General features: G+C 54.9%; 1 protein-coding gene across 1 annotated transcript in view; it reads right to left on the bottom strand.

Annotated features, from left to right (window-relative positions):
• HMCN2 (hemicentin 2) overlaps nt 1-17,708 on the bottom strand; it is a 144,454-nt gene that overhangs the window by 113,267 nt on the left and 13,479 nt on the right. The window contains exons 2-5 of the mRNA XM_042912412.1: nt 10,912-10,982; nt 9,626-9,784; nt 8,191-8,313; nt 199-370 (exon numbers count right to left, since the gene is read on the bottom strand). Coding sequence (XP_042768346.1) covers nt 199-370; nt 8,191-8,313; nt 9,626-9,784; nt 10,912-10,982 — 525 coding nt within the window. The remainder of the gene's footprint in view (nt 1-198; nt 371-8,190; nt 8,314-9,625; nt 9,785-10,911; nt 10,983-17,708) is intronic.

Raw genomic sequence — 17,708 nt, 5'->3', positions numbered from 1 at the left:
TGCTAACAGCCTCCCTGCTTCCTCGCTCACCATGGGCACCCCCTCTGCCCTCCACTTGGCACCCCCCCACCCTCCTTATTCCCAGAGCCTTGTGTCCAAACCCATTGCCACCCCGGGTCTCTCTCTTTGTCCCACCCCGGACTCCCAGCTCAGTCTTGGGGCCAAAGCAGAGGCCGGCCAGTCCTAGGGTGCGCATACCCAGCGGGTCGCGGACTTCGATCTTGGGACCCGGACCGCTCAGGGAGATGGTGACCTCCTTCAGGCTGGGGTCAAAGGGAATCCTCCACGTGTGCTCGCCCTCCTCCTTGTGGTCCGTGGACAGCAGGTGCACCTTGGAGGCCTGGATCGCTGACTCTACCCACTTCAGCACCTGGGAGGCAGGTTATGAGAAGCTGATGCCAGCAGAGGTGCCTGTGGTCCCGCCTGTGTCTGACCCACTGGAGGCAGGTCTCTAACAGGTCGCCAGCAGAATCCAGTCCCCCACCCTGGGTTTCAGGCAGCGTATGGGCTTTCCAGGTCACCCAGTCCCCCCACACTCCCACCGCTCTACAAGAGGGCCAGTTCACACATCATTACCCTCCTGGCCCGTCGGCTGGGAGATGTAACGCCTGAACCGAGGCAGCTCAGAGGGAATGGCCAATTTCTATGGCACCCACCACTTCCTCCAGGAAGCCTTCCTGATGCCTCCTACCCACAGATGAACGCTGGAGATCCGGACTCTCCCGCAGAGCAATGTAATTCACTGTCACCCCCCCAAGGGGCCTCAGGCCACATTCCTGCCAGGGTAGCACACTCTCTAAGCAGGACCGAGAGGGTCTGCTGCAAAGTTGGAGTCTCCTCCTGATTCATTTCACAATGTTGAGAAATCCTAAGTCCCTGGTTTCTAGAAGTGCTTATTCATTCTAAAATCTTAAGTGTTTTTGGACAGGTCCCATTGAAAAGCAGGCAACAGGCGAGGACTCCCTCACCCAGGTACACATTTAAAGTATGATTTTGGTGGGCGGGGGGGGGGGGGGGGGGGTTCTCAAAGACCCCCCCCCCCACGCATGCACAGACCCCATGTCAGCAACCCCGGATCCAGTCTAAGTTATCTCACAGAGCACAAAATTGTTGAGTTTCTCCAAATCCTGACCACGATCTTCGAGACCCCGCGTCCTGTCCTAGGATTTAGGCAGCTGTCCAACCCGACTCAAGGTCAGCGTGCCCCTGACTCTCCCCACGCTTATGGGGTTGAACCCCCGGGCCTCCCTAGGCAGCTCCCCCCACACATGCTGTTCTGTGACAGAGATGACCCGCCCCTTCTTTATCAACCCACTCCTGGCTACATTCATGCCCGTCTCCCCTCTTGGCCTGGGAGCCCCAGGAGGGCAGAGACCCTCCGCCGCGCCCCGAGCTCAACGTCTGGCACAGACAGGGTGCTCAGGAAGCATGTGCTCACTGTGTGTGGTCCGACGGGGCACGCACCTCCCGACCAGGGCCACCAGATTCACCTGGCAGTCACCTGACTCAGCTCCATCCCGGTCCCTGCCTTTGTAGCAGCCACATCCCACAGTTTCCAGTAAGAAAACCAGGCAAGAGGACTCGGAGGGGGCCTCCCCCGTCCCCCCGCCGGCCCCGGGCCAAGTGACTTTAAGGTTTTCACGGGATGCTTCTTGAACTAAACAAAATGAAACAGGAACCTCACTGTCCAACAAATTAGCACCATAGGCGCAGAGAGAAAAGAGCTCCCATTGGCTAAATCTGGGGCAACCTGAACCCCTAAAAGAATAATGACTTTAATCAAGTGAAACACACTGAACTATAGAATCTGTGTGCCCCGGGGCGCCCGGGTGGCTCATTCGGTTCAGCGTCTGCCTCTTGATTTTCGGCTCAGTTCATGATCTCACAGTTCATGAGATCGAGCCCTGCGTTGGGCTCTGCACGGACATCGTGGAGTCGGCTTGGGATTCGCTCTCTCTTCCTCTCTCTCCGCCTCTCCCCAACTTGTGCACGCTCGCGCTCTCTCTCTCTCTCTCTCTCAAAATAAATAAATTTTAAAGAATCCGTGTGCCCATAATACCCAAAGAAAAGCGAAATTCAAAACAATAAAACCTCATTTGCCACCAATGAAAGCAACCTGCTAATTAAAGACGAAGAACTAAGTGCGATCCCTGCCTTTTCCATAGGCACTGTGCCTCAAAAAACCAAGCCATCCCTTTGGAGAAGCCAAAGCTCTTTTTTCAGGGAAGAACGCCCACTAACAAATGTGAACGAGGTGATGCAATGAGGAAATCATCATTTTGCAACCCCTAATGAAATCATTGTTTCAGGCAAGCATCCTCCACGGACGCCACAACCATCAGACGGAAGGCGGGTGGGGAACGGGACGTCCATGTGGAGCCCCAGCATTTACCCCACAGACCACTTGAGTCATAAGGGGAAAAATGCGGCCCTACGATGCACCGAGAGCTGGCTGTCACCACCTTCACCAGGAATCAAACTATCATCAGGAAGAGCGGGACAATCAGACGTTATTTACCTCCCGGGGCAATGCAACAGAAAATACACACAGCACCAACCATGAAATATTCCTGCCAGAAATGCTGGCTTCCATTAATCAGCCACTGAGAGCTAACTGGCGGGTTAGGGGAAATACGGGGGGGGCGAGGGAACAAATTAATGACACCATAAGGAAACAATCAGATGAATCCGTAACACGGGATACTGTACAGGCGATGCCTCTCCAGCAAGTTAGTGGCATTAAAAAAGGGTAGACTGTTCCAGATGGAAGCGGACGTAACAGACACAAGTGAATGAAATGCACAGCCCCTGATTAAATCCTGATTTGACAAAACGTGTTACCGAAGACATTTTGAGGACAATTAGGGAAACTGAATATGAACTTGGCATCGGACGATACCAGCAGAATACTATTCATTTTATTAGAGGGTATCGTGGGCTGTGTCCAAGGTCATATATATATATATTTTTTAAAAACCCACCCATGACTATTTACGGATAAGGTGTCACGGTTCAACAAAAGGCATAGAAAGAGACAGATAGAGCAGGCAGGGCAAACATGTTAGGTGCTGAATCTAGTTGGGACATAGGTTCTTTTTTGTTTGTTTCAAGTTTTGGTTTAAATTCTGGTTCGTGGGGCGCCTGGGTGGCTCAGTCGGTTAAGCGTCCGAATTCGGCTCAGGTCATGATCTCACGGTCCGTGAGTTCGAGCCCCGCGTCGGGCTCTGTGCTGACGGCTCAGAGCCTGGAGCCTGTTTCAGATTCTGTGTCTCCCTCTCTCTCTGACCCTCCCCCGTTCATGCTCTGTCTCTCTCTGTCTCAAAAATAAATAAACATTAAAAAAAAAATTAAAAAATAAATAAATAAAATAAATTCTGGTTCGTTAACACATCGTGCAACACTGGTTTCAGGAACAGAATTTAGTGATTCATCACTCACGTACAACACCCAGTGCTCCTCGCCACAAGTGTCCTCCCCAGTCCCCATCCCCCATTTAGCCCCTCCCCCACCCCCACCCGCCTCCCTCCACCAACCCTCAGTTTGTTCTCCGCAGTTAAGAGTCTGTCTTCTGGTTTGCCTCCCTCCCTCTTTTTCTTCCTTCTATTGTCTTCTGACTTTTCTTTATCTTTAACATCTTTCATGATATTTTTTTTTAAGAGAAAGTCCTTGAAAAAGAACAAGTACGCCATGACTTGAATCTATACCCCTAGGCAACCACAGGGGTACCCTGGCGCTCGCCAATTCCGATCAATCTAATCAAACCTGATCAATCGCCAATCAAATCTAATCTGGAAGTAGCTTCCTGGGATACTGTGCGACAAAAGTCGAAACCACATTCGGCTTCAGTGAGAAGATGTTCTGTGACTGATGAGTCATGTCTGCTGGGATACGGGGTCCGAAAGCGGGTCTCGTGTGCTACATGTTGGCCAACCTTGCTCCGCATCAGAGTCCTACTGTGCGATCGCCGGCGAGAGAGAAAAGGGAAAGAAGGGAATTGGAAGAAAGTGCCCGAGATTCAAAAAGTGAATACATTTTGTCCAGACTGAGCTGGGACATCTACACGTTGCAGCTGGATTTCAGTTACTACAGGATACGAATCCCAGGTTCCGAAAACTCACTTCTCTGTATACTTGGAGGTCCCTCTTTCTTCTGTTTCGCCCAGCTTTCTTTCTTTTTTTCTTCAATTTGATTTGTTTTGAGAGAGACAGAGAGAGCTTGAGCAGGGGAGGGGCAGAGAGAGAAAGAGAGAGAGAGAGAGAGAGAGAGAGAGAGAGAGAGAGAATCCCAAGCAGGCTCCACACAGTCAGTGCTCAGAGCCTGAGGCAGGGGTTGAACCCACGAAAACGTGAGATCACGACCTGAGCCGAAATGCGGATGCTTAACCGACTGAGCCACTCAGGCGCCCGCTCGTCTAGCTTTCTAAGTAATGTTTCCCTTGAAAAGGTTCTGCGCGCACACAGGGGCTGGCGGGAGGAAGCGGCAGTCGAGGCTCCCATCTGGAGAGGCGGACAGAAGCCAGCGAGGTGAGGCAGCTGCTGCCACAGCTCCGGGACCACTGTCGTCTTCCCCCGGGCCCGGGCCTTGTCAGGGGTCGGGAGGAAATCACAACCGAGCAAAGCTGCCTGGAGGCGGTGGCTGCACCAGCTGACAATTACCCAGAGAAATCACACGCACTGTTGCGTTGCAACTGTCACTACGAGCTTGTTCTAGGATGACGGAGGGACGGTGCCCAGGAGTTCAGGCTACCGACCGGCAGAGAAGGCTCAGACTGAGCTCAGTGCCAGGGACCCCACCAGGCGGCGGCGTGCCCACGGGGTCTGCCCTAAGCCCGTCACCACCAGGGCGCTGCCCTCAGCCAGCCCGGATCCCCTGTGCGTCCAGGCCTGTGGACAGGTTTCCTGGACCCTACAATCCCCCCAGGGCTCCAAGAGGAATCTGGGGAGCCCTTGGAGCAGAGTGCCTTCATCAAGCCAGCTCAATGTTTATCTGGCGAAGACAATGGCTTCCAGATGTTAGCGGGACCGGGGGCCCGCGAGCCTGTGCTGCAATGGGGCTCATCTCTCTGTCACCGATGGGGAAGGAAGGAAAGAATCTGGAGCTGCTACCCTGGCCAGATGGCTGCCGCTGGGCCTTTCACGGCAGATAAATCATCCCCTGGGGTCCCTCCCCCAGACGCCTGACAGCCAGGCCGGCCAAGGAGGCCGAGCGGGGAGGCCAGGGGGTCTACAGGGCCCGAGAGCCGCAGAGCAGAGAGCTGGGACCGGACCGTGGAGCCTGGGTCAGGAAGCCCGGCAGGCAGTGATGGAGAGAGGGCACCAGCCCCTGCCAGCTGGGCGCCACCGCTGGGCGCTCGGGTCCTGAGAACCTTTTCCGAGAGAGCCCTTACTCTCCAGGGGGGTGTGCCGGAGCCTGGCATGGGTTCTGGGCTCCACCCCAAAGCAGGGGGCTGGAGCCACAGCCGTCACGAACTCTCACCAAGGGCTTCTGGGTGCCTGTCGGGACAGCGCCCCCGTCTCACCAGGCAGGGGCTCTCAAAAACCCAGCCGTGCACAGGGGGAAACGGAGGCCCAGAGAGGTTAAGGACTGAGTTCGGGTCACACGGCAGGCAGGTGGCAGGGCTGGGGTCCGAAGCCGGCACGCGGCCCTAAACTTCCACCGGGCTGCCCTCTCCGGGAAGAGTCCGGGATGAAGTCATCTCTGGGGCCGGTGCCTCCTGATCTGTTAACTGGAACCACCTGGTCAGAGCTCCCCTTCTCCCCTGCACCCCACACTTACTGCCTTAGAAGGTGGCTCGCCTTTCTCCTAGCTGAGAAATGTGCAGAATCTGGGCGATCTGTCACGTTTGTGCGGGCTGGGCCGGTGCTAACAGGGGCAGGGTCTGGGCCCCCAGAATGGACTTCCCAGGACCAGAGAAAGCTTCAGAATGAGGGGCTTTGCCCAGCAATTCCGGCCCACTCTGCCAGGGCTGGTGACCGTACACCGAACTGGGCGGGGGTGGGGGGCTCTGTGCCAGGGCGAGGGGGGCCTTGGACCTAGCCCGGCCGAGACCAGAAATGCACACCCCCAAGGGGCCATGATGCCCGCCTCCCCCGTCCACTGAAGGCTGGCAAAAGCTCCGAACTGACCCCGCCAGGGGGAGAGGATCCTCCCCTTGCTTTAACTACCCTGGAATCCCATAGGGCCAACCCCACAACCGGAAGAAAGTAAAGGCTCAGAAGCACCGAGACCGGACCTGGATGGATTCTGTCTCTGCGCCCGGCACCTGAAGCTGTGCGCGGTGCGCGTAGCAGGTGCACGGTCAGCGAAGGGAAGAGAGATTACAGAACGTGTCGCTCCTGCCACATGGGACGTACCTTGGGAAGGTGAAGGGGCTAACGACACAGGCAATAATTTAGGGACTCCCGCAACTTCTGAGGAGTCATTCTCTCAGCTGGAGCCCCCCCTGGCTTGGGCAAAGACACCGTTCCCTCTCCCGGGTGCCCCGGCCGCTTTCCAGGCCGCTACCCAGAGGCAGCCAATGCTGGGCCACCGGAGGTCCCACCAAGTGAGACACCTACCGCCGAGTCAGGCTCCCACAACAGAAGGTGGGGTACTATGGCCAGGAGCCAGCAGAGTCGCCCCAACTTCCCTGCCTCGAGAGAGAGCACAGGAGAGCCCGGCCCCACACACCCGGGCAGGGCCGTCCTCCGCCACCCTGCCCGGCACCGCACTGCCTGATTAGCCGCTGACAAGCACCCAGCTCCCGCCCAAATAGGTCTCCCCCCAGACAAGGACCCAGCCATCCCTCCACTCTTCAATGCCTCCCAACCCTCACTTGGGCGGCTCAGCGCCAGAGGAGGTGCACATGCCAAGGAATAAAGTCCAACGTGTCGCGGAGAGCCATAAACGCCATCTGTCAACAGGGAGTTAAGGCACGCTAATCTAAACACGGCCCCGGAGAGCATAAATACAGAACACAAAAAAAAACCCTCTCCTGGAGGCTACAGCAGGGCTGGCTGGGGCCAGGGCCTGCCTCACACACACAATCTCTCTTGCCTTCCTCCTCCCAGGGCCTTGGGCGCAAGGGACCCCGCATGTGTCCACCCACCGGCTATTTACTGACCACCTGCTCCACGCTGGGGGCTGCATAAGGTGCCGGGGATACGGCAGCAGACGGGACCTGGGATACAGGACCCGTAAGGGCCAGGCTGTCAGGGAGCTCACAGCCTAGTGGCGTTCATTAAGTAACAAGAAGGGAAATCAAGGGAGGTCTCCCAAGGGGACAGCATGTCAGCTAAGACCGGGAAAATGAGGAGCCAGGGGAGGAGACGTGGGAAAAACGAGCCGCATGAGCAAAGGCCCTGGGGTAGAAAGACGCGGGGCACTGAAGAAACAGCAGAGGCCAGTGGGGTGGCAGCAGTGAGCAAAAGGGGAGAACACGGGCCACGGGGTTGGATAAGGGCCCCGACCTCCTCCAGGGGGCAAACAGGAGAGGCTCATTGGTCAGATGAGGGAGATGGAAACGGACATTCTTATTCTTTCCAGGGACGCAGTTGTGAACATTTATGAGCATGTCACTGGAAGGATCCCTCTGGCTCCTGAAAGGGAGCGGGCAGACGCGCGGGGAGAGGGAAAGAAGGGCAAGTTCTGAGCGGCCAATGGGGCCTGGAGGAGAGGAAGGGCAGGCACCCAGTTCAAGAACACGGCGAGGGTACAGATGCCAGGTCACTGACAACCCTGCATCTCAGGACACAGGACCAAGCAAGCGCCTGCCTGCTCGTTCCCCGGCAGGACTCTCTGCCCCAGCAACACAGCCTGAATCGGACGCCCCCTGCCCCCCACCCACTCCTCTGCCCGCCCCTGGGTTCCCCGACTCTGCGGAGAAGCTCCCCCCGTACCCCCGCCCCCCAACTGTTGGCAAATTTTGCTAGGTCCATCTTGCCAGCCCGGACCACCTGTGGGACCCAGGGTGCTTCTTCGAGCTCCAGCCTCTTTACCTGCGAAATCGGGAAGTCTGCGGCACCTGCCTTTGGGGTGGGGGCGGGGGCGGGGCGGCGGGTAGAGGGTGGGGGGCTGGCGAGAGGACCTCATACAGCCCGGAGCACAGCACTCACTGTGCTGGCCACAGGGGGAGCACTGCTCACGGGTGGCACAGCTACCTGACCACCAAGCCCAGCCGCCCAGGGGCGAGGACGGTCAGGGAAGGCTCACCTCGGTCACCTGCTGCTTGTCCAGGTGGAACACCTGCCCGGAGCTGGTGGCGGCGATGTCCTCGTAAGCCAGGTAGCCGGGGTGAGTGCGGTCACCACAGTCCCCCGTCAGCACAAAGACCACCTGGAAGAGGGACACACAGGTGGCTTCCCTGGCCACCTTCTTCAGGTGTGACTGGAGTGGCAGGGCCAGAACCAGGGAGGAGGGACCTGGGCCGAGCCCCTTCCCCTCCGGGCTCAGCGGATGCGACTGTAGAATGGGAATGATGAGAGCGCCCGCCCCAGGGGATCGGGACCGACACAGGTCAAGGGTGTGGTACAGGGCCAGGCATACTAGGTGCCTCAATACATGGGAGCCATTATTTTTTTAGTGTTTATTTTTTGAGAGAGAGAAAGAGAGAGAGGGAGTGTGTGAGCAAGAGGGAGAGGGAGACGCAGAATCCGACGCAGGCTCCGGGCTCCGAGCTGTCAGCACAGAGCCCGACGCGGGGCTCGAACCCACGAACCGTGAGATCGTGACCTGAGCCGAAGTCAGATGCTTACCCGACTGAGCCACTGGGAGCCATTATTAAATCTACAACGAGGAAGGGGATGGAAATCGGCTGGCCCCGAGCAGTAGCCCCTGGAGGCCACACACTTAGAAAAACCGTGTGTTCTAAGGTTGAGTGTTTGACTTCGGCTCAGGTCACGATCTCACGGTTCGTGGGTTCGAGCCCCGCGTCGGGCTCTGTGCTGACAGCTCGGAGCCCGGAGCCTGCTTCGGATTCTGTGTCTCCCTCTCTCTCTGCCCCTCCCCTGCTTACGCTCTCTCTCTCTCTCTCTCTCTCTCTCTCTCTCTCTCTCTCTCAAAAATACATAAACATTAAAAAAATTTTAAAGAAAAAAAAAAGAAGAAGAAGAACCTTGGAGAATGGCGTTTGTTCTAGACGGGAGACCAGAGAAGCTGTCCCAGCTCTCGAGAGCTTCACCCGAGGAGGTCACACAGTCAGACGGCCCTTCTCCCGTCCCGTGCACACCCTCCCCCAGCCCTGGCTGTGAACACAAGAAGCAAAAACCCCAGCAGAGAGTCCAGACCTTGAGGCACTGGGAAGAGGGCGCCTCGCTCTGCGGAGACGGGAGCAGAGGCGACGCCAGGAGGAAGACGGATCGCACAGACTCTGACAGGGCGCGAGGGGAGCCGGGGGTGGCGTGGTCTTTATCAAGAATGAGCCTCGCCAGGCGGCGGGAGCCCCGGCGGGCGGGGGGCCCAGAGCATGAGAACACACTTGGACTTCACCAGACCGGCTCGGCCTCCAGGGCTGGCGGAGACCCTGGAAGAGAAGCTCCCGCCCTCCGCTCGGCAGGTGGGGGCCCGGGCTGCCTGCGCTGGGGACCCCAGCTTCCTCAGGACCCCCCTGGGGCCCCCACGCTCAAGCTCCCCGGGCCGGTCCGCTCACCTGCGACTGTTTCAGCTGCAGAAGCCGCAGGACGTCCTCCTTCTTGTGGTAGTCCTTGGCGCGGGCGTCCGTGAAGACGTAGATAAAGGAGCCGGGGTTGGCCACCTCCACGGCAGCCTTGATGGCTCCCACACTCATCTCTGGGCAGTCACCGCCTCCCTGCGGGGCAGGGGTGTGTCAGGGGCCGCCACCCACCTCCTCCAGGTGGGGCCCACCCAGGTAGACCTCTGACACCTACGGGGGGCCGGAGGGGGCCAATCCCCTCTGTCCAGCCTCTGTCCCCGCCCAGCTATGGGTGAGGCCAGGCCACGGCACGCCTTCCCTGAGACAAGGTCACATCCAACCTGCTTTAGACGAGTGGCACCATCTGCTCGCTCGCTCACCCACGCAAGAGTGGGGTCCCTCCCGTGGGGGCCTGCTCTAAGCGCTAACAAGCACGACATGATTCTTTAATTACCACTGCGGTGAGTGATGCAGGATGGAGAGGAGGGAGGGGAGCCCCGGGACGTCTAACAGATGCCCCAAAGAAGCCACGTGTTGGCCAAGGCTTGGACGACGGAGGGTACAGGGGGCGGCCGGGAGAGAGAGAGGTGGGCGTTGGGCAGAGGACGCCATTCTCAGCCAGCCCTCCCCCCGAATCCTCTCTGCCCCGGAATCAGTCCCAGACCAACCAACACCGGCTCCCGCCCTCCCGGCCCACGGACGGGAGCTCTGCGAGAAGGGAGCGTGTCCTGCCTCGACAGCTTTGCACACGCAGCAACGGGGTCGCTTTTCAGTAACGCATCTCTCCCGGGCCCGTTCATCCGGCCCACAAGCGCTTCCCGTCCCCTCCAGGCGCTGGGCCCCGTTCTGAGTCCTGGGGGACCCGGCGGTGAGCCAGATATGTGGGGCCCCTGCCTTCAGGAAGCTGCCGTCCTCAGCGGCGGGAGGCGGGAAGGACAGACGCTTGACCAAGGTGCTCAGAGGATGCAAGGAGACCCCTCGCATCCTCCTTCAGCTACCGCTTCATCCGTTCACTGAATAATAAGCACCTACTACGTGCCAGGCACAGGGACTCCTGTCGGTACTTGGTTCACCGAATAAAGGAAGGAACCCCGAGAAGTACAGATTCTCTGGGACCCCCCAGCTGGGGTGCAGGCCCCCGGCAGTGTTGGGAGGCAGGTGATGGCGGTTCAGGGAGCCGCCATCTTGGCCACCGGGTAGGGTAAAGACCTTGGCCTCTGCATGGACTGGGAAGGACGGCAGGAGGCGGGGGATGGGCGGCAGCCAGGGGCAGGGTGGCCCACCTGCACATAGAGTTCTCTCAGCTCTCTCTGAAACACCGCCGGGTCTGCCGTGAGGGTCACCGGGCCAATATCTGCAGGGAAAAGAGAGAGAGGCCCAGGTGGGCTTGGATTCCCAGATGTAGCGCCTCCGTGGGGTGGGGGAACAGTTACAAGACGTGCCACCAGGGGGAAAGGGGGTGAAGCCTGGGCCCCAGAGACACCCCCCCCCCCCCACCAAAGGGAGAGAGGCTTCCAGGCCTGCCAGGATCTGACCTGGAAGGGAGGTCAGGCTACTCAGCCCCCTGCCCTGCCCCAAACCAGACCAGAACTCCAGGGGAGCACAGAGGCGAGACGGAGGGCAACCCCCGCCCTGCTCAACCTCAAAACCACGGTCCCTAATCTTTTCTGAACACGGCCGTCTCTATTCACCATCAGTGGGAAAGGAATTCTGGAAAGACGAAGGAACAGAGAGCTGTCCAACGCCAGGCTGATGAACAAGAATGAAATCTTCCAGAAACTCCATCCATTTATTAGCTCATTTAAATTTTTTTAACGTGGGGCGCCTGGGTGGCTCAGTCGGTTAAGCAGCCGACTTCGGCTCAGGTCACGATCTCGCGGTCCGTGAGTTCGAGGCCCGCGTCGGGCTCTGTGCTGACAGCTCAGAGCCTGGAGCCTGTTTCAGATTCTGTGCCTCCCTCTCTCTCTGACCCTCCCCCGTTCATGCTCTGTCTCTCTCTGTCTCAAAAATAAATAAACGTTAAAAAAAAATTTTTTTTTTAATTTTTTTAACGTTTATTTATTTTTGAGAAACAGAGACAGAGAACGAGCAGGGGAGGAACAGAGAGAGAGGGAGACACAGAATCGAAAGCAGGCTCCAGGCTCGGAGCTGTCAGCACGGAGCCCGACGCGGGGCTCGAACCCACGGACCGCCAGATCGTGACCTGAGCCGAAGTCGGATGCTTGGCCGACTGAGCCACCCAGGCGCCCCTGGTAGCTCATTTAAAAAGAACAGAATTCAATTACAAAGGCTGACTGCACCAAATGTAGGCGAGGACACAGGGCAACTGAAAGTTCCGTCCACCGCCGGTGCGAATGCAAAAGGGTCCAACCATTTTGGAAGGCCAAGAGAACTTTCTAAAAACATCAAGCATGCACATACCATTCGATCCAGCCATTTCGCTCCCGAGAAATGAAAACATATGTCTACACCAAGACTTGTACTCAAACGTTCAGCGCGGTTGTACTCATCATAGCCCAGAACTGGAAACCAGTCCAACGTCCATCAACCAAAGAAACAGTAAACAAACTGTGGTCTCTTCGTATAATCAAATACTGCTCAGCAAGAAAACAGAACAAGCTACCAATACAAGCAACCGCGTGATGAATCTCACAGACGTAACACCGCACGAAAGAAGCCAGACACAAAAGAGTGCGTGTTTGATGGTTCCATTTATAGAAGTTCTAGAACAGGCAGAATTATTCCAAGGTGGAAAAAAATCAGAACGGGGGTTGTCTGGGGACTGGGGAGAGGCAAAAGGACTGTCTGGGACGGCAGAAATGTTCTATATGGTAACAGGAATGGGGGTTCCGTGGGTATATGGTCTCTCCAAAGTGCAAAGCAAAGATTTGTGCATTTCAGCGTATGTAAATTTTACCTCCTAAAACCAGAGCTAAAGACAGCAATCATCACTGAGTTGGGGTGGAGGGTGGGAAGAGGTATAGATGAATGAGAGCGGTTTGGATACTTGGTGGTGGGTATATGCCGATTCATTACTCTGCTCTGCTTCCTTTGTGTATATTCGGAATGTTCCCCCAATAAAAAGGTTTAACAGCCATACTTGAAAGTCACAGCTAACCTAAGACAAGGCTACCAGTGCACTGAAAACGGGGCTAGAATTCCAACTCGCCACGTAGACCCGGAATTCCGACTCACCCTATGGACGTATGCACAATGGGGGTTTTACAAGGTTCGTGGATGTCAAGTTTCTTAGGAAAGTATTTCCTCTGAGTCCTCGGTGAACTCTAATAATGGACCGTTTTTAGTTGAAGAATTCTAAATTCTAGGCACCCCCCCCAAAAATTCCCACACTCATCAACCAGTCAGCAGACCTTGGTCCTTCTTAGGGAAGGAAGCCTGTGGAATCATCCGGCATTGATCCACAATTCTCAAGGGAGAGTGCGGACAGCAGCCCTTCTGCCGGGCACTTTAAGAACCCCTCGTCCCCTGAGGGCCCCTGCCTCTGTGTTCTGAATGTATTCGTCATGTCCAGCACCCCTCCCTCAGCTGTTCCAGCCTTTACCAAGCCTCCCCCCTCCGCACCCCTGCTTTCTGAACTCTGCGGTAACTCATTCGACCAAACCCTCAGGCTTTGCCCCCAGACAGAGCTGACTGCAATGCTGGCTCCATCCTTCAGCCGTGGGGTCCCCCAGACCTGACCTCACTGTGTCCAGCCTCAGTTTCTCCATCTGTAAAATGAGGCCTATAACAACACCATCTATCCTAGCTGAGAGCCATCATTGTAAGAACTGGTGGGGCCAGGGAGGGACACCCCCTCCCCCCCCGCCATGGATTCTGGTACCCAGCAAAGGCTTGGCGAACGGGAGCCAGCCCAGCCCCCACGGCCACACGACTGCCTATGCTCCAGTGTGAGGTCTCACAAAAGGCACAGGGCAAGACAGTCTTGCTCTAACACGAGGGCCTCAAACTCTAGTTTGACGGAAAAAATTGATTTGACTCAATGTTGGTTATTTCTTTATTACATAATAATACACGTTCGATGTTTAAAAAAATGACACTAATTTACTAAGCACTGACTAAGGACCAGTCCACGTGCCGAGATGTTTCCAGAGCGTTAGCTCACTGAGTCCTCCCTGGCACCTGGTAGGTCTCAGTCTTACCCACATTTTATAGAGGAGAAAATGGAAGCCCAGAGAGGTTAAGTAATTTGCCCAAAGACACACAGCCAGTAAGTGGCACGGATGAGCCTAGGTCTGTACAACTCCAGACACTGAGCTGTTGAGCACTGCTCCCTGTGAACTGTCCTGATGCATGGAAAGAGAAGGGAATTCTGGGGTGCCTGGGTGGCTCAGCAGGTCAAGCGTCCGATTCTTGATTTCGGCTCAGGTCGCGATTTCATGGTTCATGAGTTCAAGCCCCACATCGGGCTCTGTGCTGAGTGCCCAGAGCCTCCTTGGGATCTTCTCTCTCTCTCGCTCTCTCTCTGCCCCTCCTCCACTTATGGGCATGCTCTCTCTCTCTCTCTAAGTAAATAAATAAACTTAAAAACAGAAAGAAAGAGAAAGGAATTCTACCAACCAGAGATAGTCATTTTGATTTTCATACATAACCTTCAAAACTTCCATGCAGATCTGTAAATATACATCTCACAATGCATGCCTACTCTTTCAGGCAGAATTTCTACTAAAGTGTAAATAACATACTATTTTTAACCTGATTCTTTTCACTGAACAACGTATTTTGAGCAACCTTCCAGAAGGCCAAATGCTCAGTCCAGAATCATTTTTGAATGACTCTGAGGTATTGCCTTTGCATAAATGACCGTGAGCGGACTTGCCCAATCTCACATGGCTTTGTTTCCGACGTTTAAAAAGAGTAGGGTGACCAAGAACACCTCCGGATCCGTGGCATTTAAGCACCAGCTCGGCCGTCCCCGTGGCATTCACTCCCCTAAGCGGAATTGCTGGGTCAAAGGCAAGGCCGTTTGTAAAGACTTTGGAAGCGAATTCAGGAAGCTCGTAACCGTCCTCCCCAGCTCCAGACGTGCCAGCCGCTCATCCATCCACCTGCCAACGCCAGAGAGGCCGGCCTGCGCCCAGTTTGGCTCACACCGCCCCTGCTCAAGAATCCACACTGATGGCTCACTGCCCCTGGGAGCCCAGGGCTGACTCTGGCTGGCCCCGCCCACCCCCACGGTGGTCTAGGGACAGCAGCTGCCCCGACAGCCCCAGCGTTGGGCCAGCGCTAGGCTGACCACCTTCTCTTCCATTTGCGGCAACATAAGAATCAAGTTGGCGACGTGAGTTATCGTAAATGAAACAGCAGTTGGAAGGGCTTCCCCGTTATTGTAACGTCTATGAGCCTCCTCCCTGGGGGGTGGGAGGGGGGTTGAGGATCACCCTCTCTCATCGAGGGACAATGATTGTTCAGGGAGTTGATTCTGTTCACGGTTCTACTTGGCAAGATCAAAAGTTGGTCACCCATGTCGACTCCTTCTGCTTTTCTTTCCTTTTAGCTTTTTTATTTTTATATTTTTATATTTTATTTTATTTTTATTTTATTTTACTTTATTTTATTTTATTTCATTTTATTTTATTTTATTATTTTATTTTATTTTATTTATTTTATTTTATTTTTTTAATTTAATTTAATTTAATTTAATTTTTATTTTATTTTACTTTATTTTATTTTATTTTTTTTATTTTATTTTATTTTTTTATTTTATTTTTATTTTATTTTATTTTATTTTATTTTATTTTTATTTTTATTTTATTTTATTTCGTTTTTTTTTTTTTGTTTTTTTTTTTACAATTTTACCGGATTGAGAAACCCAAAGTCGGGGGGACCCTACGGTGGAGGGGGGGAGGACGCCAGACCTACCATCTAAGGTCTAGCCTTCCACGACCAAGGCTGTTCTAGGAGAGTCTGCGCTCTGGGAGAGAGGAAGATTCTTCTGGAAGATTCGTCCTGATTCCCCCACACCCCTCAGCAATGCTCAGTGACATCCTCTCCTTACATCCCAAGCACTGGGCCAGCACATGAGGAGTGCCAGGGACCGTGTGGCTAACACAGACTTGGAAAATTTCAGGAGCCAGGGAGGCTTCTCTGAGTTCACTGGAAAGCCCTGGAAAGGATTTTCAGGTTGGCCTCTGTGTTAGTTTCCTACTACTGCTTTAATAAATCACTACAAACTTAGTGTCTTAAAACAACACACATCATTTCTGGAGGTCAGAAGTGCTAAAGTTAAGGTATCAGCAGGGCCGCGTCCCTTCTGGAGGCTCTAAAGGAAAATTTGCTTCCTTGATTTTTCCAGCGTTTAGAGGCCGCCTGCGTTCCCGGGACTGCGGCCCCTCCTACATCTTCAAAGCCCCTCTCTCTCCCGTCTGCTTCTCTGCGGCATCTCCTTCTGTGACCCTGATCTCCTGCCTCCCTCTTACAAGGAGGCTTGTGACTACAATGAGGCCACCTAGATAATCTGGGATAATCTCTCCATGTCAAGATTCCTACCTTAACTACATGTGCGAGGCCCCTTTGCTTGTGTCAAATAATTGATGTACAGGTTCTGTGGGTTACAGAAATAACCATCTATCCTGCCTCCCACAGCCTCCATCATCCCGTCTCCAGCAAGAACAGACTTGGGAACAAACAATTTGACCGGGGTGCCTGGGTGGCTCGGTCGGTTAAGCGTCTGACTTCAGCTCGGGTCACGATCTCGCGGCCCGTGAGTTCGAGCCCCGCGTCGGGCTCTGGGCTGACGGCTCAGAGCCTGGAGCCCGCTTCCGATTCCAGGTCTCCCTCTCTCTCTGTCCTTCCCCCACTCACGCTCTGACCCTCTCTCTCTCTCAAAAATAAATAAACATTTTAAAAATTTTTAATAAAATAAATAAAACCAATTTGACCACAAACCTATGTGCCAAACCTAACAAGGTTGAAGATAAAGAGATCCAAAACTCCCATCTTCTTAAAGACGGAGAAACTGAAGTCCAGAGAGGAGACGGGAGTCCTTCAAGGTCAGCTGGGAAGATCTGGTGCAAGAATGATGGGATATTCCCCACAGACGGTGACCCCTTCTTCCGTTCTCCACTGCAGGCCTCGAGCCGAGCTCAGTGCCTGGCCCGCGGTAAGCGCTCAACAAACCCGGTTCAAATAAGTAACTGAATAAACACATCAGTGAATTCCAAATTGCTTGAGCAGCCCCAGGTCGGAACAGTTTCACTCACCTTTGTAACCCGTGTCCCAGAACAAGGCCAGGCATACGATCAACACACAGCGAACATGTGCTGAATCCCAGACCCTCCCCCTACAACACGCTGGCTGCCCGTCTCCCAGGGAAACAAATACAAAATGAAGCAGGGAACGAATGTGGTTATTTGGGGCACGCAGAGGAGTTGGCCATACTGAGACAGGGTTGGCCAGACGGACAAAAGTGTCCGTGATTGCTCTCAAGACAGAGGGCACGACCCTGGCTGAGATGGAAGGCAAAAGGTTTTGTTTTATTTTCCATATGTGTTTTTGAGAGAAAGAGAGACAGAGTATGAGCAGGGGAGGAGCAGAGAGAGAGGGAGACACAGAATCCAAAGCAGGCTCCAGGCTCTGAGCTGTCAGCACAGAGCCCCATGCGGGGCTCGAACCCACAGACCGTGAGATCATGACCTGAGCCGAAGTCGGATGCTTAACCAAGGGAGCCACCCAGGCGCCCCAGAAGGCAAGAGTTTTTTAAATGCCTGCCTCAACATCTGAATCAAGAACGCTCTCAGGAGAACACACACACACACACGCACACACACACACACACACGCACGCACGCAAAATCTGGGATTTCTTCCTTTTACTGAAGAGATAATCCCCAAACCGGCTCCGGGCACAGGGTGCTACTGAAGGTCCCAACACCCTACGGGAGCGCTGGCTTCCCAGATGCCAAGAAGGGGCTGGGGGGCTGGAGGTCTCCTTGCCACCTGGTCTCCCCGCCACCCTCCCTTCCGCAGCGGCAGGCAGAAAGAGAGAGGCCTTCTTGTCGTTAATTCACGCTGGCCTCTAGCTTTCATCTGTCATTCCTGGGCCCGGCTGCACCTCATCCATC

The sequence above is a fragment of the Panthera leo genome, chromosome D4, assembly GCF_018350215.1.
Source record: "Panthera leo isolate Ple1 chromosome D4, P.leo_Ple1_pat1.1, whole genome shotgun sequence".
Taxonomy (NCBI): Eukaryota; Metazoa; Chordata; class Mammalia; order Carnivora; family Felidae; genus Panthera; species Panthera leo.
Note: the sequence above shows the minus strand (reverse complement) of the source record. Positions and strands in the feature narration are given on the sequence as shown.